The sequence below is a fragment of the Mytilus trossulus genome, chromosome 1 (assembly GCF_036588685.1).
Source record: "Mytilus trossulus isolate FHL-02 chromosome 1, PNRI_Mtr1.1.1.hap1, whole genome shotgun sequence".
In the NCBI taxonomy this organism is placed as follows: Eukaryota; Metazoa; Mollusca; class Bivalvia; order Mytilida; family Mytilidae; genus Mytilus; species Mytilus trossulus.
The window spans coordinates 6,516,737-6,542,177 of NC_086373.1; the positions used below are offsets into that span (position 1 = coordinate 6,516,737).

A 25,441-nucleotide genomic window follows, 5' to 3' on the forward strand; every position below is an offset into this window, starting at 1 on the left:
GTTTCCAAAATAAACGTGGTTCTTCAAAAAAAAATAATAGATCAATAAGATAAAATTAACATACATTCAAGAAATATTGGACAGAATGTAGTTAGTTACATCACAGCTACCTTTTTTTCAAAATGACATTTAGTTTTAAAACAATTAGATCGAATCTTTCATAGAAGGCAAAAAACCTCTTTCTGATACCAAAACAATTTGATGATCTGATTTTGTGAAGAGAATGCCAATATAAAATTTACATAAATCGAATCATTTTTGTGAATTTTCAAAATGTCAATGAGCTTGTATCTAAACAAAATATGTTGTTTTTTCTGATTTCTATAAATTATTGAGTGTCTTCGACTTACACCCCTTATTCCAAGATGATGGTCACAAAACATATTTAGGACAGGTTATGTGAATGTCAAATTTTTTCAACTAAGAAAATATGATGTAAAGATAATGAAAGGACAATACTCCTTTAAAAAATTCCTTCTACTCAAGGACCGGAATTCTACTATCAATAAGAGAGAAAATATTCTAGAAGTTTAAAAATACTTTTTTTCACCAACATTGGACAGATGATTTATGTAAATCATTGTTTTGAAAGTAAGGCAAAAACTGGCGATAGAGCTAAACCTTCAAGATTTAATCTAGTATTTGGCGTCAACAAAAGTGAAAAAAGGAACGATCAACCTGTCATGATATTTCAAATGATCTGAAATCGTCATAAGAGTAACTGTTCTGTAGACTTTTGGCATCCAAGTGTATGTTTGATTGCTCTTTTCCAGATAAACACAAGTTCAAAGGGTAAACTGGAACAGCCGCATTCGTGTTCATTCCTAATATTGAAATATAAGTTGTATTTGATGATAATACATAATAAGCACATCATAGATACCAGGCCTAAATTATATATATAAAGGTTGAGGATGAACACGGATGCGGCCACTTTCATTTTTGACAAAAAAACATATGGTTTAAAACCGATAATAAAAATGTCTATTTACTAATATATTACCGCGTGCGGGATATACTTGATGAGTTGAAGACTAATTGGTGGCATTCAACTGCTTTCTGCTGTTTATTCCGGTTGCTGTCTCTTTGACACATTCCCAATTTCCATTCTCAATTTTGAATATCTGTCTGTTCGTTGTAAGCTAGGGCTGTACTCTGACCTATAGATATCTACTCTATATACAGAGTGACTTGGCAGGATAGCTGTCTAATTGGCACTTATACCACATTTTCCTAAATATAATATATATATATATATGTTATGAGAAAGTTACTTTATAAACGGTACGTGTATGCATGTTAATTTATATGAAGCGTATTAATAACAATAGATTAAGATGCTCTGTTGCTATTTAAAGTGGTTGTGCATGAAGCTATTTGTTTTGTATACGTCATGTTTTATATATGTGCACACACATTTTGGGAAATTTGTTTTTTTTAACGCTAAAATGTCTCTGTTTATATGTATTTATCAAATACAGAAATACTTTCATTGTCAGTCGGATATTTGAGTCACGCCTCTTTATTTGTCACAGCAAGACGGCAGTCAAACAGCAATCAGAGACAAGCACGGCAGGACACAATCCTCATTCTTGGACTTGACATATATGTCGCAGTAAAACATATCAATGAATAATGATCCTTTCTCCTAATCTGGGAAAATTGTGTAACAGACTTCAGAAAAAACTTAAATAATAAAATTGGTGGATTAAATCTGGTTTTATAGCTTGGTAAACACTTAAAGAAATCACTGGGGAGTCATCGGACGACCCTGATACTAGGCAAATGTCTACCCATCTAAATGTCGTCCTAAACTACTTACCTTACTGACCATTTCCCTGCATATGTACCGTCTAATTCATTTCGTCCTGATTACACATTTAATGCACAGCACTGGATGTAAAGTCAGCAACTATCAATCTAGTTCATTTAATATGCAACATTTATGTTTTTCTCCCTTTTATCACCCCATTTATTTATCACTTCCAGTTATACAATATATGCGTACATTATTTTGATTTCCGTCATGTTACATAATGCCTTGTAGTATTATATTACTTATCTACGAATAAAATCGTCCATTATGGCATCTAGTATATACATTAATGACATTCTGAATCAAAATGTACAACCATAACACAAACAGATCACCCTAATAAAGATTAGTTTTGAAGTTAATGTACCTATTTGATTGATTTTCATTAGTTTAGTTGCATGTAGGCAACAGGAATAAATAATGAATCTGTATTTATCAAAGAAAATACTACCGAAATTCAAATTAATAGAATAATTATTCTGTAAATATACCAAAAGATTGTGAAACTGCAGGCTTTACAAAATTCAATATATAGATACCGTATGTTCCATCTCATTCGTTGTTGCTATTGCGTCCTACTGCGTCTTTTAATCATTTACAACACAAGAGCATGAAAGGTTACAGGGAAAGATAATATTAAGGAAGTTGATTGAAATTCAGAGTCGAAAATCGTTAGAATATTTTTATCTCATTTGTCGAAAATAAGCTAAACCCCATCGACATAACAAAATCAAATGGCAAAAAAGGTATAACAAACATAATATAAAAAAGGAATTACCAACACTAATCCCACAAATATAATGTGGTCCGAGAGGGTATCAGAACCTGCACCACATTTGACACCGGTTGACATTACAACTGGATAGCGTCCCCCCCAAAAAAAATGAATCAAAACATTTAACAATTATCTGTACGAGGTATCACATTATTTCCAAATAAAACAACTACAGGTTCTCGGAGTATAACTGACAAAGGGTAATGTTTGAATGTTTTATTGATTTACGCACAGTGGCAATGCTACTGACCATTTATAGAGCTATTGCAAAGGTCATTTAGAATGCAAAGAGCAGGGAAATCAAGACATATTTTCATCCCCATTTCGACCGAAATTGGTCCATATTTATTTTACCTGCACTACAAAAAACGAACTGTCACTGTAGTAAGGCACTAAGTGCAGGGCAAGAGAAATCCATGTATTTTTTTTTTTTACTCCTGTGGTCATATAATTTTGTTATTTTTGTTCACCATTTGTAGCAGTGTCGTTCACGGTAAAATGCTGACGACTTTTGAAAAGCAGTACCAAGAGCGAATTGTAGATATTAAATTTGATATGCCATCTCTAACACAAATTCATGGTAGACCAATCTGATTTTTTAAAAACATTAGAGATAAAGGTTTGTGTCAAGAAATACTAGACGAAGTTTTACTTTTTGAAGTATACATTCAAAGTTTGTAGTCGGTTTCACAAATAAACTTAGGACTGAGATAGATCTTTAGTCATGAAAATTCAGTATTCTTACGACCGATCTTAGTCCTAATTTTTTTTGTGGAACTGACTCTTGTATTTTATCGTTAGTGTTAGGTATAGGATCTGCTGTGGAGAAAGTTTGTAATGCAACATCAAGTGCATCGGTAGATTTGAACTGGAAGGGACCAATCTTGGTTAATAGTCCTACATCTTTTTGAGGTTATTTAAGTCTTAACGCATACCATTCAAGCTCATTATCAAAGTGATATGTAGATTAATGACCTTTCAAATACGTCGCATCGAAGCTCACAAACAACAACTCACTGCAAAATTTCGTTCAATGACAAATCTAGCTGTTAATGTGACATGAGCAGTTACCAATTCTATCCGAAAAAATGTATCAGAAGAGAACAATACCACTACAAAGTCACCACCCAAGTGAGCAATAAAACACTTTCTAAATAACATTAGACAGCTGAGCATCATTGACCCTTCTGAAACTTTTGTCAAGGAGCATAAAGAGAAAACGAAAGTTCTAGACTATAGTATTAATCAGCATATATTTGCTGAAATATCACTAGATAGGGCTTGATCAAATGTCCAACATCTTTGAGGTAAGAGATAAGGACCTAACAATTGTAAATAGGGTTATTTCCATTTCCTACATACACGGAATTATGTAAAAAATAAATTTGCGCTGGAAAAATAAATTTTCGCCTTAGTTTAATACTTGTTGAATAAAAAAGTCCTTGTTTCGCACACACAATAGACAGAAAAATACACTCAACTTACAGAACACCAGATATTGAAAAATTGAATTTGATAACGCTGAAATTTAGACGATAACTCCTGTTGACAATGTTAATGTAGAGATACAAGGACCGAAAACATATTCGAAACATCACCTGGGCAGTTATAAACTTATTGTGATAATGAAACTTAAGCAAGGAAGGGTGCAATACGGTCGTACGATGCCTAGTTTAAGCATACAGCGAAACAAAATGATATTGAAAACGTTATGTAATAGTTGATAAATTTGTGAGATGCTTTTCCTTTTTATTTTTCCTTTGAAACATTTAACTGAATGTTTGCACTTTAAAAACTTTATGAACATGTAAAAGTCTTCTGTCCTTCCTTCTGCAATATATAGTCGTACTTAACGGAAGGACAACTCTTGGATAGCATCATCCGGTTATAATATGATATCAGTCATTTCTGTGTTTATTATCAGTGAAAAACTGTCACTTTTCTGTTTTGTATTAACACACCGGATAATGAATCTCTATTACACAATCCGTTTATATCATCCAGTCAAATTAACATGTATCTTTTGATTCAAATCTTGACATGAAGCCATTAAATTGTGTTTTATTAATTTTCGTCTCACTTCCTGTAGAGAATATTGTTAGAAGATTTAAAAAGCAGATTTTATAACTCGTTCTTTTATTGGTCGAAGGAACTTTTTTTATAATTTGAAATTTTGCAGATTTAACGTTCAAAGAACATTCATTGCGTATTTTAATAAATGAAACAATTCATCATATTGTTGTAAAGACAAAATAGTTACTTGTTGATTTAGCATTAATATCAAACGTTATGCAATATCAACCAACGCCACGAATGAAAAACAAAAGTTATAATACTGGTTTGGAGCAGACATTTCCTAAACAATTTGTCAGTCTAAGAAAAAGCTACATAGTATCAGTATCCTTTGGTGTATAGAAGATATCCTTCCACACAGTTATAAACATTTTAATGACTATAATTAACGCATTTATTCCATCTAGAAGCCTAGGTTGAAAACACTCTTTAACGACAAAATAAATTGTTTGCTTCCAAATTGGGAAATTTCTATATCTATATAGCAACATTCCAAAAGGGCCTGATGTAAATTCGATGTTATATTTCTTGCATGGCCTATCATGATTTATTTTATAAAGCGTTGTTTTTGGCTATACTTTTTGTATCTCTTTGGATTATAGCTCTTCGTCTTTTGAATTTCAAATATGTTTGCCTCGAGTATCAATGATGAGACAGATAATGTTGAAATGCTCATCTGGTGCAGAAAAATTGGTACCGTTAATATCTGAATTGACGACGGGTCCGTTCCAACTGGAGATTATCCCGTCTCTTTGCACGACTACAACTTACCGATATAAATTCATCTTCGGGTTTTTATTTTCAAACTTTATAAATTGAAGAAGAAGATACTTTTTCCTCGGCGTTCAGTATTTTTGTGATTTTACTTTTTTTTAATATATTACCATTGTTGTATTTTTGCAAAACCTTTCGGCATTCGTGCTCCTAAATACTCTTTAACTTAGTAGTTTATTTAAAAAATTTAACTGTTTGAAATAGAAGAAAAAATATTTGTTTCATTGATATTTATATCGGAAACAATTTTCTATTTTTATTATTACTAACAATCACAAGGAACGCACTTATAAATAGTACAATTATTCTTTAATCATTTATTAACAACATAATTGATAAACTGAAGACATGAAGACTTCTGTAGAAGTTGAAGATATCGAAGAGATATTTAAACTTCCTAGTCAAAGGTAAACAGATAACCATGGTAGATGAGTTTCAACTTTGTAACGATTGATTTTCAGGAGCAGCTGTTTCGATTTAAGCATCACTACGTTGATTCTAATGTACTTTAGATGATGGGTTTTCCAAAGCAATACTAGAAAAAGTCAAGCATAAAAAAAAACGAGCCTATGCTCGAAGCAGTATCGGCTACTCGAATGATATGGATTTTTTTAGGTAAAATATTTTTAGAAAGACTACGCCGCTATATGTATTAGTCTACAGTGAAATTACCAAAGAAAACAACTGTAAACGAATAACAAATGTCCTTTTAAGTCGATATTGGCTATCGGCTGTCGTCTTTTGTTGATTTTGTAACTGAGTTTTTCTTTTTCGTTTTGCTTCGTACCTTTGATTACTTTTTGAATAAACAGGAAAACAATTCTAGTTAAATGCCCATTATTCATTGAAATTTGATGCGATTGTCATACAAGTGCGCGGTTTAGCGCTATAAAACCACCATTTTCTACATTTAAAAATGCTTGTACCAAATCAGTAATATGACAGTTTTTGTCCTTTCGTTTGATGTGTTTTATCATTTTATTTTGTTATTTGATTAAAAAAAATCCGTTTTGAATTTTCCTCGGAGATCAGTATGTTTGTGATTTTACTTTTAATAAAAATAACACTTATTTTTATATCAAAAACATCAAAACACCGCGGATTGTCCCCATGCATACATGTCCTTTTTCGGAATGTGGACTTTTTAAATTTTTAGGGCTCTAAATTATCTTCAACTTCGTGTTTGATTTTGCTTTCAAACTTGTTTTGTCTGGTGAAACGGTTTATGTTTAATTACTGTTTACACAAAAATTTTGTCAAGAGTAGAATTGGTTGATATACACGAACACATATTGATATTTACTCTCTTAACAGTAACAAGTTGAAGTGTCCTTACAAATTCGATCAAATATTTTTTTTTTAAAACTTATTTTTGTGGATACTTTATTTCGCAAATTTTTTTTTTTATTCCAATTCGCGTCGTTTAAATTCATATTTATTTAATATAGATACATTAGAAAAGATCATAGCTATACATATTGGCGACAATTAATATTCATGTTATCTTTCTACTCGCAAAAGAAAAAAAATGAGATTTATATGTGCTTTATTGAATGGTTTGTAAAGCCACTTTAAACACTGTTAGCTGTCATGGGGCAATGTTTTTATTTGAAGAAGACACAGTGCCCGTAGAAAAACACATTCCATAGGTACGGCACTAACATTTCATAATATGAATATGTAAATTTTCAATGCAAATAAAGTCCACCAGTGCTCAAAATGAGTAAATGTAAGCAATTATACTCAGCTGTCTGTCTTACGACAATTCGAATATCCATACAATTTGGTAGTCCTTCAACTTTGTACTTGTTTGGCATTATAAATATTTTGATATGAGCGTTACTGATGAGTCTTATGTAGATGAAATTCGCGTCTGGCGTACTAAATTATAAGTCTGGTACCTTTGATAACTATTTACACCACTGGGTCGATGCCACTGCTGGTGGACGTTTCGTCCCCGAGGGTATCACTAGCCCAGTAGTCAACACTTCGGTGTTGACATGAATATTAATAATGTGGTCATTTCTATAAATTTCCTGCGTACAAAACTTAGTTTTTTTGTCGAAAATCTAAGGACTTTCTTATCCAAGGTAAAGATTACCTTAGCCGTATTTGGCACAACTTTTTGGAATTTTGGGTCCTCAATGCTCTTCAAATTTGTACTTGTTTTGGCATTATAAATAGTTTGATATAAACGTCACGTATGAGTCTTATGTAGACGAAACGCGCGTCTGGCTTACTAAATTATAAGTCTGGTACCTTTGATAACTATTATTGGACTCTTAAATACCTTTGCTCCTTCAAAACTGATAGTTGCCTTGCAAGCAATTAGTTTATGAATTTTTCATTAGCCTTTTCAAAATTGAACAAAACAAACAATAACTTCTTTTAAATAAATATAAAATACAAGAATCAGTAGTATACCGCTAATATTTATAATTCATGAGTCAAAACAAAGCTTGGTAACACCTTTTTTTCAACCGGTCGACACACCTTTACAAATTCATGTGATTCCAACAGTTTCTGTTCTGAGTTTGTATCTTCAAAGGATGTTTAAAAAAATGATTGATACTATAATCTGGAAGTTAATTTTTTTATATAATTTGATTGTTTTTTAAATACCGATCTATTGAGCCATTTGCTCAGATGATACTTAAATTATGCAAGGTTATTAAGGCAAAAAAGTATACAAATATCTATTTACAAAGATACTTAATGAATATTGTATTTCTCTCTTAATATCGCTAGTAATTAGGAAAAACTATCTGAGAAACGAGAAAAATAATAGAATATGACTTAAAAGCGCATTAAATCATAAAATATATGAATGTAGTAAAATCGATACCTTAGCTAAAGAGGGCAATTGTTTAGCGCTGGTAACAAGATGTTAATAAGATTCCTTAGACTATAGTTGTCAACGTCAATGAAGTGAACATTTATTACTTTAAAAGTTTTTGCCGAGTGGTGAATTGATCCGATTTATTGTATAATATTGTGTATCATATGGCAGATTTTAACTTACGGTGTATTATATTTAGCAACTATGTGTTTAATGTATTTCAATAATTGTTTTACTTGGAATTTGTGTATTTTGTAAACTTTTTAATATTCCTAGGAAGAATTAAATTTACGGAAAGCATGGCAGAAAATGAAAGCATTTATGGAGATTCTTTCAATGGGACTTCAAGCAGTATTCCAACTAGTTTTTTTGACGATATGTTTACGAAAGTAGTTTTCATATGTGCTTATTCAACTGTCTTTGCCTTGTGTGTTTTTGGTAAGTATTCATTTATTTCGTTTTAAATGCCAACTAAACTGCTGATATACTTTATATTTTATAACTGTAATTGTGACTAAGACTTACTTTAATTATTCATTTAATGGTCAGTATGCTACTTCTGAGTTTGTTTCGTGAAATCTTCGTTTTTTCGTCGATTTGTATCTGTTGACATTGATTTGTTGTTTTTCTTCAATTCCTGAGCTTTTTCGTTCTTTTTGTATATTTCGCCTCTTTTTATAACAAAAGCTGATCATAACTAAAAGAAATAAAAAGAAAAAAAAAAGAAAAAGAAAAAGAAAGAAAGAAAGAAAGAACCCACCTTACTAAACATCTGACGAAAAACTCAATTTTGTTGTTTTTTGTAAATTTTTTAATTTTAAAAATTTGTTAAAAGTCATTTAACATAAATGGTTAAGTTTTTGCAGTTTTTAATTTAAATATTTGAAGATATTTTATTAACTTTATATTAGTTGTCGACCAGTAACCAATGTTTCACGAATCTTTTAGATCACAAGAACAGTAGGTCGACCAGTAAATAGGTATATGACATGATAAAAGGGGTGCATGGATTTTTTGATCGGGCCAAAAGGTTTAATATTCAAGAGACCATTTAGCGTGCATATAGCGTGGAACTCTTCCTACACGAGGCATTGGCTATGATGTCCTTAATTATTAGGATACAAAAGTCTTATTGTCTATAATTCTGAATGCAAGTTAATTACAACACATGGTGTTTATGTATTTGAACAGAAATCTGATTAAGAATCTTGCCTGTTTTTTAACGCAATTTTGTGTATCGGAATATATAAACTAAGACAAAATGCAAGTCATTTGCAAGAAAATGAAAAAACCGGATTTTGCGACCTATTCCCAAGGCAAAGCTATGCATACTTCTATTTCCGTTTTGGTGATGAACAAAATAAGCCTAAAGTAAAAGTGGAATCTAAGTCAAAAAATGATATACTAATTATTTCTAAACTGGATCCATATATGTTCCAATTCAAGATTATTAAACTTCTATCATAATCAATGAAGGGTTTTATGTAAACGATGACAAATAATTTGTAATAAATCTGTTCCGATAGATCTATAATTTGTTGACAGGTTATTTGGTTATTTACATATGACAAGATCCTATTTGAGTTCTGAGATAAAAATTATAGATTGTTTATCGACTTCGAAGAACTAACGTTTGATGATATTTTCAGTTCAAATATAAAAAATAATTTTGTGGTCGTAAAAATATTTTTATTTGGGAGTTATTTACTGCATTGTATAACTAAAATATGATTGCAGATGTCGACTCATCTTTAATTATTTTTTTTATAGAGTTCTTCAATTTAATTGCAGTGATGTGGTTTGCCATCAATGCCAACTAAAACACTGCTTAAGTACTGGAACATGTTATATTTGTCTTAACACAGTAGCGTGGATACATATTTAAAAAAAAAAAGTAAAATCACAAAAATACTGAACTTAGAGGAAAATCAATTCGGAAAGTCCATAATCACAAGGCAAAATCAAATAACAAAACGCATCAAATACGAATGGACAAGAACTGTCATATTCCTGACTTGGTACAGGCATTTTCAAATGTAGAAAATGGTGGATTAAACAATTTCAAAAGGAACAATTTAAAATCATCTATCTACGAACACAAAGTACAGCTGCGAAGAATGTTAAAAATACTAATGTGAACTATTTAGCGATATCTGACATTTTGTCCCAACAGTATAATTTTTAAAACATTGAATCAAAAAATTCAATCAAATATAATGGTTTCATGAAACTATGTGTTACCAGTCCTAATGAATTTTTTTTCGGTAACACGTTTGAACTTGGCTGGGCAGCCTAGTAGTCGGCATTGTTTTTTTATGTACACGTAACATATATTGAAAGGTTTGTTTTCTGTAAATTTACTGATAAATCCTACCGCCTAAATTATAAGAATGGTATATGAGTTAAGTTGATTTTTGTTGTGAACAGCATTAAAATTTTGAATACATATTTGAACGATACAAGAAATTCGACAAATAATTATTAGACATAAAAATGTGTTACAAATGGTTATTGCTTACATAATTTATAATGTAATTACAATAATGTGTGTGTACCGCATGCGTTTTATTGCAATTTATTACGGATTATAAAAGTCAAAACTCGCATGTTTAATTAGAACATACAAGGCATTCATCGTTTACTTGTCACTTTAGTTTATAATATAAGAATATGACGCACATTATTTGTGACGATATCATTTTTTGTAATCGCGAGACAGTTTTATACTTGTTAGAATATCTGTGTAAGATATATTTTCTCAACAGTGCATTTAATTACACGTGTCTGTGCATTGATGAACTAATAAATGTAAGCCTCGTTGTACACGGTTTATCTATTACATTAAAGTGTTTGAAAGATATAGCGTTCACAATTCTATCAAGATGTCTAATTGTGACAGCTTTTTTTTTTATTGTATTGAGAGTTGTGGTCATCTTCAAACTTATATCACCTATTCAAGAAAATGGCCATTGATATAAATATATTATAGTTCGTGTCTGTAAGTTGTACATTTTAGTGTTATGTTTCTATTGTTTCGTAGTTATTATCTTATATTTGATGTGTTTACCGCATGTTTTGTTTGTAACCCGGAGGTATTTTTTTCTCAATCGATTTATGAACTTCAAACACCGGTATGCTACTGCTGCCTTTATTTATATCACATCTCTCTCATATTATATATTACATAGATCGATTTACTTTTTGTAGATAAGTTGCTAATCGACTTATTGATGAGTTGGCTGTTATATATATATAACAAGAATTATTATAGTTATTTTACAAAAAGGGATGAATTAGCACAGAATTTGTAGTATATTCTGTTATGAAACAGGTACAACGATGAACATCTATGCATCCTTATGTTGTTGTTTGTTTACTGTTGTTAATCGTCATATCAGTAGCCACTGCTTTATCATATACATAATTTATAACATTGCAATCCTGAATTGGCCATTTACAAACTAAGAAATTAAAAGAAAATATGGTTCTTATTCCTCAGCCACAGTTGACCTCAGATGCATTTGCCTTTTGTTTAGGTTTCTTTCGCTTTTTGTCATATCTGTTGACCTGTGTCAGTACCTATACGTATTTAGTTTGTAATGACTTGGACAAGGGCATTTCTGGTCAAACTAAATTAAGAAAAGTCCTCAATACGCATAACACTAATGCAGTGGAATCTTGTAAATATAACGAAATTTGATGCGACCGTCATACAAGTGAAAGGTTTAACGCTATAAAACCAGGTACATTTCCACCATTTTCTACATTTGAAAATGCCTGTACAAAGTCAGGAAGGAGACAGTTTTTGTCCATTCATTTGGTGTGTTTTATCATTTGATTTGCCATTTGATTAGAGACCTTCCGTTTTGAAATTTTTTCGGAGCTTTTTTTTGAGATTTTACTTCTTATTGATTTTGTGGTTTTTCAATTTTTTCCGAAGTTGTTGTTTTTTATCGACTTGGAACTTTAATCATCCATTTGGTTTCTTTCGCCTCTCTTTTGATTAGAGTTAGAGTTATCTGTAGTATCAGAATAGTTACTATCTCTCCTGCTTCTAATGAACAATTATCTTTGAATTTTGAAATATGTTTCATGATTGTTAAATATATGTTGACTAAGGGTGTAATCAAATGCTATTATTTTTATTATTTCTGTCTGCAGGGTAACGCATATGTTTACGTTAAAAAAAATCGTATTAAGTGATTAATATGACCACAAATAAAATGAACAAAAATAAGTTAAAAGTAGAAAAAAAATATTTGCATGTATCTTGAAAATTGTTACGTCAAAAGTTTTGATCAGAATACAAAACAGTTCAGCTTTTTGGCAAATGATCCAATATTTGATTTAATTGCATCTAAAGATTTAGGCAAAAATGCTATCATTAAATCAAAATAATCCCCAATTTCCATCTCCAATTTTAGTTGTTTATCATTAAAGGAGCCCATGAAAGTCAATAAAACAAGATTTCATTGCCATTGTCATTTTACAAAATATATGTTTGATACTCTATCGACGAAATATATACCAGCTGTCGTATACCAGAAAAAAGATGAACGCCAATGAATTATCAATGTAGCGAAAGTAAAATGATTACACCATCTTAAGAAAAATGTTAAGGTCAACTATGCAGCAGCAGTGTTTCCATAAATAGCTTTTCAACGATTGCATTATAAATAAAGGCATCATAATCGTTATAACCAAATTTATTAGATGTGTTAACTATCTACTTCTTTAGAGAAAGTTTCTATAAAATAGTCAAAGAGAGGGAGGTCGCATTTTGATAAAATTTGCAGCACATTTGACCAAGTGATGCAAAAAGCAATGAATTTTCTTTGCCCACGCTCGAAATTCATTTATTTTGTTTTCTTTGATAATTTTCATTTGAGAATCAAACTTGGCGACACAAAAGATAATTTCCGCTTCTCGATTGTAAACAGTCCATGTTTATGAAGAGAAAAAAGAAAAATCTCAAAAACACTGAACCCCGAGGTAACTCAAAAAGGAAAATCAAAAGCTTTCATACATCAAACGAATGTATAACAACTGTAATAGTCTTGTCTTGGTACAGGCATATTTTCATGTAGAAAATTGGTGGATTTAACAATTGACATTTCGGACAGAACCTGCATATGTTGTATACATTTTTGTTTTCATTTATACGATATTCAAGAGCTTGCGTTATCCTACTTGATTGTATTGAATGAAGGTTTATGCTAATAAAAATATTATTGAACTAACTGTTCTTCGTCTGTTGTTTTGGATATTTTTACATCGTTCCCCTCTTTGTTTTAACCGATGCCCACACGTTTGTCCAATAATGTATCAATTGATTAAAAATCCTTACTACCATCGATAGTTACGAAATTATTTTCCTCGGTAACAATTTTTTTTCGTTTGAACGCAGTGGAAGAATTAATATGAACTTTTTTATTGGCCGTCACTCTGGTATCTTTCGTCCCTCTTGTATCTCCTTTATATCATACTAAATTAATTCACGAAGGAATAAATCATCTTATCGTGATTGATAGTAGTGACCGTAGATTATTCTAAACTAAAGTAATGTACGTTTAAAGTAACTGTTCTCTATATATGTATATATACGCACGTCTTAACGTTTGACTTTGAACCAAAGAGATCGTTAGATAATAACAATACATTCAGTGTGTGTCTGTCTTTGAAATCAAACTTTCATTGAAGTTTGATCAATTGTACCTTCCAACTAGAATCATGAACATGACATTTCGACCTTGATTGAGTGTACGTAGATAAAAATTACCATCATAGGAATGTAATGTAGTTCTGCTCTGTATAAGTCAAGAATCGGTTCTTAATTAAAAATAATAAAAACCAAGTTCTTCCGCTTGTAATACAGAATAATGAAAAAGCAAACAATGGTTAGGAACGTAATAGGGTTGTAATCAATGTGACAACAATAATACAAGACAAATAACTCGATCAGTTACTGAATTAACAACAAATAATCTCATTTTTGGTAAAAAACCAATAAGTTAAAAGAACAATTTCCTAACCTATATACAAACTTTTTGATGGAAAGAAAGTGCAGCTACAGTAGTACTGATTGAATGCCGATCAAAAATTAAAGTTATTTGTGTTTTTTTTAAATTAATTGATTATAATGTACGTGAGATGTCTAAAGTTGCTCTCTGTCCTAAACTTAAACTTGTTCAGAATACAACTGATCTTACAGCAGAGAATGCATATACAATATATAAATACTAGTACAAATATGCTTTATGAATACTGCATGTATCTCCGGACGTCACAAGTAATTAGGGAAGATTGACAAAGAAACGAGAAAAATAATAGAATGGGACATAAAAGCGCATTAAATCATAAAAAATATATGAATATATGAGAATCGATACCCTCGCTAAAGAGGGCAGTTGTTTAGCACTACAAAAATGATGTTGATACGATTCTTCAGGCTGAAGGTGTCAACGCAAAATGAAGTGAACATTTATTAATTTCTAAAAAGGTGAATGTTTCCGATTGATTTTATCTTATTGTGTATCATATGGCAGATATTTAACATACAATGTTTTATAAATATAACTAAGTTTCGTGTATCATGATAATTAGTTCAGTTGGAATTCGTCTACCTTTAAAACTTATTTATATATCATATGGAATCTTTTTAATTTGAAAAACAATGGAAGCAAACGGAAGCATAAATGGAGAGTATTTCAATGGGACATCAAGTAGTGTTCAAACTAGTTTTTTCTTCGATGATATGTTCACCAAAGCAGTTCTTATTTGTGCATATTCCACAGTGTTTTGTTTGTGCTTTTTTGGTAAGTATTTACGTACTAAAAGTTATGAAGTCAAATAATATTAGGAAAAATTCAAAATTATCTTATTCTGGTGATTTCAAAAGCATTCACCATAATGCTGAGCATCCCATTCATATGTATTTTAATGAAAGGAAAACAACTCATAGTTTTGATTTGATATTGGATATATTAAGTTGACATACTTTATAAGAAGCAGGTTATACAAAAAAATATGTGTACTTAATCAAAAGGTGGACATCTGTTGGATAATAGACGATTGATTTGGTTTATATTTGTAAAGCATTCTTTTTCCACTCATTATTCCTTTGGTTTGGGACAATCCATATTGTTATCGGACATCCGTGACAACATATTACTATTAGTAAAATGTGGTTCTATTATACAAAATACAACAAAAACAGCATTCGAATATTCGTTCAGCCTTTCTAATATAAACAAAATGATTTATGCACAGACTATTGTAATATGTCCGAATGCAATTTTCATTGTCTTTGATGCCAAACACCTAGCATTCTATTACACGTGTTCCAATGCACATATGCATATAATTTCATTTACGTCTTAACAAATGCATGGTGTATTAAACCTTGTTTATGGTTTTGAAACGTCTATTGTTATTCCATCACGTATTTTAATTGAACGCGCGTTGGCAAATCATTTCAGGTTAATCTCGTCAAGGGGATCGAAAGTCTTTTCAAATGTTATTAATTATTAACATGCAACTAGTTCCAATAATGGTTTTGAGTTGAGGTTAATCAAATGTTTACCAAAGTTGATGAGAATTATTTCATTGCTGAAGTATATTGGTAAGATATGAATAAATAGTTTCTGTATCTGACATTTCTTGTATTCTCATTATTGTCCCACCTGTCTTCCATAACTACATGCATGAATATTCCCGGTACAATTATCATTCTTACTCTATATTTGCTGTAACTTTTGATAATGATAATGATAGTAATAACAGTATTGTGTTTTGTTCAATACAACAAATTCTATACATTTTGCTTCCTAAAATGAGACAGAGGATAGTAAAGCTCATAAGTAAACGATTAAAAAGCAACGACAACAAAAAAAAGTTCAAACTCAACACCAAAAAAGTCAATGTCTGACTAGTATGATCCCGTGTGTATGAAAGGTTTATCACGTTTGCTTTTTATGGGTAAACAGATTCTGCTCCATTTGTGATACCCGTAAATCAGAGACGTCAAATTAGAGTTAGAAACTACTATAGACCAGATTATGGTAACTGTTTAAGTTACTGTGGATTGGATTATAGTAACTGTTTACTATAAAAACATGAACAAAGCCGTGAGGTGAACTATAGTTGTTGATTTCTGTGTCATTTTGGTCTCTTGTGGAGAGTTGTCTCATTGACAATCATACTACATCTTCTTTTTTATATATGTGTATTGTTTTGTTCAAGTATTCGTTCAATAATTGCAACACATAAAGTATATCCTTTTATCAATTTCAGTTGTATAACATGTAACGTGGTTGAAGCGATCCCATTTTCAGATACACAAACTAACAGTTTATTTGTTTGTTAAGTTCAAAATAATCTTATATAAAAAAGAAGATGTGGTATGATTGCCAATGAGACAACTATCCACAAAAGACCAAAATGACTCAAACATAAACAATTAAAGGTCATCGTACGGCCTTCAACAATGAGCAAAGCCCATAACGCATATAGTCAGCTACAAAATAAGATAAGACAATGTAAAACAATTCAAACGAGAAAACTAACGGCCTTATTTATGTAAAAAATAAGAACGAAAAACAAATGTGTAACACATGAACAAACGACACCACTGAATTACAGGCTCCTGACTTGGGACAGGCCCATACAGAATAATGTGGCGGGGTTATACATGTTAGCGGGATCCAAACCCTCCCCCTAACCTGGGACAGTGGTATAACAGTATGTTCCTCACGTCGTAACTAGAATCCCTTCCCCTTTCATGAATGTGACCTACCGAATTAGACTATTTACCGGATTTGTTATCACATAAGCAACACGACGGGTGCCACATGTGGAGCAGGATCTACTTACCCTTCCGAAGCAGCTGAGATCACCCCTAGTTTTTGGTGGGGTTCGTGTTGTTTATTCCTTAGTTTTCTATGTTGTGTCTTGTGTACTATCGTTTGTCTGTTTGTCTTTTTCATTTTTAGCCTTGGCGTTGTCAGTTTGTTTGAGATTTATGAGTTTGACTATCCCTTTGGTATCTGTTGTCCCTTTTTTAGCACAAGTGCCAGCAGTAGTCCGGACAAGATGTTGATAGACACTCAACTGTGTATAGCAATACGTAGTTCGGACAAGATGTTGATAGACACTCAGCTGTGTAAAGCAATAAATAGTCCGGACAAGATGTTGATAGACACTCAACTGTGTATAGCAATAAGTAGTCCGGACAAGATATTGATAGACACTCAACTGTGTATGGCAATAAATAGTCCGGACAAGATGTTGATAGACACTCAACTGTGTATAGCAATAAGTAGTCCGGACAAGATGTTGATAGACACTCAACTATGTATACCAATAAGTAGTCCGGACAAGATGTTGATAGACACTCAACTGTGTATAGCAATAAGTAGTCCGGACAGGATGTTGATAGACACTCAACTGTGTATAGCAATAAGTTGTCCGGACAAGATGTTGATAGACACTCAACTGTATATAGCAATAAGTAGTCCGGACAAGATGTTGATAGACACTCTACTGTGTATAGCAATAAGTAGTCCGGACAGGATGTTGATAAACACTCAACTGTGTATAGCAATAAGTAGTCCGGACAAGATGTTGATAGACACTCAACTGTGTATAGCAATAAGTAGTCCGGACAAGATGTTGATAGACACTCAACTGTGTATAGCCTCACACAGAAACTTTGTAAATCCAACAGATTACACATACTTAATTTATCAAATACTGCAATATTTTTAACTATACAAAAACAAAGTTTTCGGTGTTGACATGAATATCAATAATTTGGTCATTTATATAAATTTCCTGTTTACAAAACTTTCATTTTTTTCGAAAAAACGAAGGATTTTCTTATCCCAGACGTATATTACCTTAGTCGTGTTTGGCACAACTTTTTATAATTTTCTTCAGTGCTCTTCAATTATGTACTTGTTTAGCTTTATAAATATTTTGATATGAGCGTCACTGATGAGACGTATGTAGACGAAACGTGCGTCTGGCGTACTAAATTCTTATCCTGATACCTTTGAAAACTATTTAGAAAAATCTACAAAACAAGGTAAGAATAACGAATTAATAGGACAAATGGTTTTTCTGGATCTCATAGCTGCTTCGATATCGTTAAAAAGGTTTTACGGAGCACCTGATATCGCCTTGGTTCGTTTTGTATTACTCAGTATTACATATTTTTGTGTCGTGTGTTGTGTACTACTGGTTGTCTTTTAATTTGTTGTTATTGTTTTTTGCAATGGCATTATCAGTTTTTAGACTTATGCATTTCAATATTCCTTTTGGAAATTTAGCCTTTCTCTTGTAGTTGATATGTTCCCTTGGTTTAAGTCTGTACTCCGATTTATTTTAACTCTATCGGTTAATGACAATTGAACACTTGAATACAACTGTTGCCTTTTTATTCGACTGTGTCACAATTATGGACATTTTAGAAACAAAAAATTACAAGAACAGGAAGTATGTAACAAGTACATTTATTGGTATCACCTTTTCAGTTATTATGTAAACAATTTATTCCTTTGTACCTCAGGTATTTTATTCCAATTCATTACGGTTAATAAAAATCAAAAAGACTTTATTAAAATAAGCATACACGCTTGAGGTATTAGATTAAATCAATAAATAATTGAAATTATTGCTACAAAAATAACAAAGACTACTTAGTTATGAGATATAGTGCTTGTGGCAATGTACTTTATGCTTATTGTTGTGCAATATTAAAACTTTTTCAGTTGTTTTTTTTCTAATTCAAACATTTAATCATGATATTAGTGAAGACAGAATTTTATAATGAAAATAGTATAAAAATACAAAAATACAATTTAAATAGTTTCCAAAATAAAATAAAAACATGCCGATCTCCGAGAGAAGCAACTTATAAAATTCGGAAACAAAACTGGTATAAGAATACAGAAAGAAGGTATAAATACATGTACAACACTGAACATACTTTATGTTTACTAATACTTCGTTTACCTGAACATAGACCAGGGGAAATTGTCTTTCTTTTTGGTTGAAAATTTTTAGCCGTAAAATGAAATATTATAAAAATTTTACACAACTTCTATTGTAAAGTTTTTATTTACTAAATAGCATCTGGAAGGAAGGTATATAACTTATTCCAGAACTCAAAAAGGTGGAGAGGTTTGAAGTTTTAGAAATGTTTAAAGAAGTAGTCATAAAGTCCCCTTCGTCGGCATACACCACAATAGTCTCTTGAATATTTTTTTTGCATTACATAGATCATACTCCAAGCATGGGTTGTGTATCTCTAACCACTGCAAATATCTTAGATAATATATTTATATCTATTGTTTGTTAATAGATTGCAAGCGAACGATTTTTTATTTACATACTGCTGTTCACACATATATACAAATGAACATATACAGTAATATTTTATAAAGGTCAAGTTTGTCTTAAAGTAATATGAAACGTGTTTCTTATAAATAAATGTTATCGAAGTTAGTTTACCATTCATAAAATTGAGAATGGAAATGGGGAATGTGTCAAAGAGACAACAACCCGACCAAAATAAAAAAACACAACAGCAGAAGGTCACCAATGCATATATTCTAAATTGGGTCCTGCAGGCACATTTTGTATTGCAATAACAAATATATATATAGTATTATCGACCATTTTTATTCAAACAGTGATTGTTGATCCCATTCATTTTCGAGGTTGTTGCCTAAGTTTACCGGATCGTGATATTGAAGAAAAAAAATACCAACAAATATCATGTGGAGCATGTTATTGAAAGACACATGTATTTCTGTATTCTATATTGTCTGTACGTTTGTAATTAAAGTTCGTTTTAACACTTCTTCGATGATTTGTTGTATTATTAAAATTGAGAAATGATATCGGGAATTTGTCAAAGCGACAACAACCCGACAATAGAGCAGACAACATCCGAAGGCCACCAATGGGTCTTCAATGTAGCGAAAATTCCCGCACCCGTAGTTGTCCTTCAGCTGGCACCTAAAAAATATGTATACTAGTACAGTTATAATGGACGTCATACTAAACTCCGAGTTATACACAAGAAACTTAAATTAAAAATCATATACCAGACTAACAAAGGCGAGAGGCTCCTGACTTAGGACAGACGCAAAATTGCGTCGGGGTTAAACTTGTTTATGAGATCTCACACCTCTCCCTATACCTCTAGCCAATGAAGAAAATTAAACGCATACCAATACGCACATTAAAATTCAGTTCAAGGGAAGTCCAAGTCCGATGTCAAAAGATGTAACAAAAGAAAATAAATAAAATTACAAAATTCATAAATAACAACAGACTACTAGCAGAAAACTGACATGCCAGCTCCAGACCTCAATTAAACTGATAGAAAGATTTTGTCTTCATCATATGAATATCAGGCACAATCCCTCCCGTTAGGAGTTTAGTATCATTCTATCATACAATATATGAGAAGAACATAACCCGTTTCTAACCAACAACTGTTTTTTTTTAAAAATGGGTTTAGTTCCGATGCAAAGACCCAATACGTGAATCAATACTAAAGCCAAAATATGCAATCTTTAATGACTTGACAACAGTATTGTGAATATATCCCTTCTTAATAAGTCTGTTTAAATGTTTTGTAAGCTTTTGAGGTGAATACTGACATGTTTGTGCTTTGTAAAGAATATTACTAAAACAGATTGGATGTAAAATACCTGAACGTATTAGATGTCTGCATGTTAAGTTATATTTACGATTTATTTCTTTATACCGGTGATAAAATTTAGTAAATGTTTTGACCAGTTTAAGATATCGAAAACCCTGGTGTAATAAATGTTTAGTAATACATAAATTTCTCTCGCTAAAATATAATACGTTGTTACATACACGAGCGAATCGTACAAGTTGAGATATATAAACACCATAAGAAGATGACAAGGGAACGTCACCATCTAAAAATGGATAATAAACGATAGGAAATGAAGAATCATCTCTTTTATCATATTTTTTTGTATTAAGCTTCCCGTTAATAATATATATATAGATATCAAGATAGAGGAAATCGTAGTGGTCATTGTTAGTACTAGTTTTATTTAAAGTAAGTTCAAAAGGATAAAAAAAATTAGTATACATAATGAAGTCGTCATCATTGAGAGTCAATGTATCTTCCAAATATCTAAAAGTATTGTTAAATTTTTGTATCAAATGTTGTTTCGATAGGTCTTTGCTAATTTTAGTCATAAATTCTCCCTCATGCAAAGCTCTGATTCCTTTCACGGATTTTTGGCTATACTTTTTGAACCTTTTAGATTATAGCTCTTCATCTTTTATATAAGCTTTGGATTTCAAACATTTTGGCCACGAGCATCACTGAAGAGATATGTATTGTCGAAATGCGCATCTGGTGCAAGAAAATTGGTACCGTTAATTTTATTGTAACTCGTAACAATACAAAAACAGGTCCACAATAAGTGGTGCACAGTTAGTCCCCATTGGAATTCCAATAACTTGACGATATACGGAATCTCCAAAGCGAGCGAAAATGTTATTAAGGAAAAATTCAAGCGCATACATGTATATAGTATCAACGCTTGTTCAATTGACATAGTTCTTTTGTTTATTGATACTAAAAAAATTACCTAAAAGAGTTTGAACATATGTACTCGCATTCTGACTTTTTAAATGCCCAGTTAATTAGGGATGTGATTTGTTTCTTAATAAGAATATGAGGCAAAGTAGTATATAGGGTAGACAAATCAAACTTTGAACAGATTCAAAATCACCTATATATGCATGCAATTTATCAAGTACTTCCAACGAGTTTTTGAAACTCGAAATGTAGTTAATTCCAGTATTTTCAATGGCCTTCTTTTAACAATTTATTATCAGGTTTTTCATTGTACCAAGTGTACTAGTAAGTAAAACAAACAATTTAATAGTGAAACAATGGCTTGAGGATGAAATAAGTCTATATTTGTAAGGTTTTTTGTGTAGCTTCGGAAGCCGGTACATAGTTGGGACTTTCATTACCATTAAATATGTTCTGTAAGAATAAGCTATTACTATTGACTACAGGAAAATAACAACTTATTAGTTAACGGGAAGACAATAATTAATCTTCTGTGTTGACATGAATTATCATTGATATGGTCATAATTGTAAAACATAACTGTTAACACAACTTAGAAATTTTGAAATTCTAAGGCTTTTCTACCTCAGTACTAGATAACTTCAGCTGTATTTGGCAATTTTAAATTTTTGGTCCTGTGCTCTTCAACTTTAATTGTACTTGATTTGGCCTTTTAAAAATTGTTTGATTCGAACGTCAATGATGCGTTTTCTGTAGACGAAACGCGTGTCTGGTGCATATACAACGTTTCAATCCTGGTTTCTTTAATAAGTGTTTAATCAGTAGCTGTAGATTCATGACGATTTTGATACTCATAAGGATTTAATTGTACCCGAAAGTTTCCGTTCTCCTGTCTTATAGTAAAATTTTGCCATTTAGATTTGTAAAAAATAGTCAACTTTTTTAAATTTTATAATTTCATCTTACTTTTATCAAAACTTGTTATTTTTTTTTGTTCAGTAAAGTATAAATAAAACAAAACCAAACAAAGTTAAACTTTATCATATGAATTAATGCTTGCTATCAAATCAAGTTGAATAGCCAAATTATTTCACTTGACGAAATCAGTTTATAATAAAAAATGATAAGCAAAACATTTATGCAACAGTGAATGTCGTACCCTTTGTTTGAAAAAAATATTCGACATTAATGAATTAGTATTGTGAGCGATTAGTCATGACAGTAATAGGCAGTAATAGGCAGCTGTTTACATATGTACTTATCGAATACACATTTTTTTACGGTTCTGTTCTCATTTTGAGAACTTTCCTTCACATATTTGTTTTTATATTGAAATAAACCAGCGTTTTAGAGTAAAAGAAATGCCAAAGACATCAAAAAGACTTTCAAATCATGTAATCGTGAACAGTAAGCATTACTTAGGAGAATGTTTATTGCTAAAATGAATATCGGGTGCAGTAGAATTTTTATGTTTTAGGTCATTATACAAAACTAATCCTCCGAGACTGCTATACAATGAATACCGTTAGAAATGAAAGATCAAGCTGTAAAACCCTTGCTTCTCAATCTCATTTAACATCATAGCTATTTGAAATAAGAAAGGATAATGTTCATTACGTGTTTAATTAATCTTTGAAGATCTATTTTGGTCATAAAATATCTTTACTTATTTAAAAAAAAACTGATGCATCATTAGTTTTTAAATTATGGTTATTTTGATCCAGCGTTTGTTTGAATAAACTGGGTCAACATATAAGACATTATACCTTAAACGTCATAAAATGATTGTTCCTTGGTTTGGTTTCATTTGGAATCGATCGAATGAGTAATTAACAGTTTCGAGTTATTTTATTAAGTATTAACGTGTTCTTTAAATGTGATAACGGTGATTTTCGTCGGAAACAAAGTTTGGACATACAGTGCCTGATTAATAAATCAAACAAGATGAAAATTATAACTCTTCTGAATAACAATGAATTTTACAAGTGTTAACCAGGTCATTCAATCCAATATTCCAAATTGAGGCAACTGTCGGACTTAACATAAGTGCTGTTGTTTCTTTTTTTTCACATTTAAGCATCCTTATATTTTCATTTCTGTTAGTTGATTCATTTTTCATTCTTTGTCCTACCTACTTTATTCTAAATTAAAGTTTTAAACTCTATTAAGTTAATAGATATAGGAAGATGTGGTATGAGTGCCAATGAGACAAATCTCTATCCAAGTTATAATTTATCAAAGTAAATCATTATAAGTCAAGGTATGGCCTGCAACACGGAGCTTGGCTCACACTGAACAGCAAGCTATAAAGGGTCCCAAAATTAGTAATGTAAAACCATTTAAACGGAAAAACCAACGGTCTTATCTATATAAAAACGAGAAACGAGAAACACGTATGAACTACTTAAACAAACGACAACAACTGAAGATCAGATACGTGACATAGGAAGGGACCAAACCTTTTCCCTTTTCCGAATCAATAGTATGACATCACAACATAGAAAAACACACTATAAAATATCAATTGAAAGGTTTAACTCAATCAAAAAACGCAAATTAACACATAATGAACACATAAATTTGACTTTCGATTCTTGAATTAATAGTTAATAAAAATGTATACGGGATAAATAATAACGATCAAAAGTTAATAAACAGGTTTAAACAAAGTAATATACCACTTTGAAATATTAAACAATTGATAGAAAATCATTACTTTTGAAAAAAAAAGCTGCGTCATATCCTACCCTCATTTAGACCATCATATATGAAACCATCAATAAGGGTTTCTCTGTACGGGTTGGAATCCCGCTAACATGTTTAACCCCGCCACATGTTTTATGTATGTGCCTGTCCCAAGTCAGGAGCCTGTAAATCAGTGGTTGTCGTTTGTGTATGTGTTACGTATTTGCTTTTCGTTCATTCTTGTTTTATATAAATAAGGCCGTTAGTTTGAATTGTTTTACATTGTAATATCGGGCCTTTTATAGATGACTATGCAGTATTGGCTTTGCTCATTGTTGACGGCCGTACGATGAGCTATAGTTGTTAATGTCTGTGTCATTTTGGTCTCTTGTGGATAGTTGTCTCATTAGCAATCATACCACATCTTCTTTTTTTATATATACCATCGGTTTTTATTGAATCCACAGCTTGAACTTATATTTACAAAAACACATGAAGGTAAATTTTCATTAAATTAAAACTATAAGAGTTTATCAATGTACGATAATGTGCCAAGTAAAAACCATAAATGTGTTAATACATGTCATGTACATGTCTCCACCTCTTACTAACTGGCATCCGAGAACAATCTGTTCTTCTTTCTGTTTTGATACCTGTTACTTACGTCGGCTTGTCTTTTAAAAAACCAAACATGACCTATTCCCTGATATGACTGTTTTGCTGAGTGTGAATTAGCATGGCTATAAGACGTGTATTGGTATTTGTTAATCCAGCGTTCATGTTTTAAGTTATGATGTTTTATGTATAATCCTGAACTGATATTGTGTTGTGTCTTATCGTTTGTAGTCTTTAGTTTTTTATGTTGTGTCTTCTGTGCTATTA

The 25,441-nt window shown here is 31.3% G+C and overlaps 1 protein-coding gene across 1 annotated transcript in view; it reads left to right on the top strand.

The window, feature by feature from the left end:
- Nucleotides 1–14,689: 14,689 nt before the first annotated feature.
- Nucleotides 14,690–25,441, top strand: part of LOC134706483 (galanin receptor 2a-like) — a 60,469-nt gene continuing 49,717 nt past the window's right edge. The window contains exon 1 of the mRNA XM_063565462.1: nt 14,690–15,092. Coding sequence (XP_063421532.1) covers nt 14,951–15,092 — 142 coding nt within the window. The 5' untranslated portion in view covers nt 14,690–14,950. The remainder of the gene's footprint in view (nt 15,093–25,441) is intronic.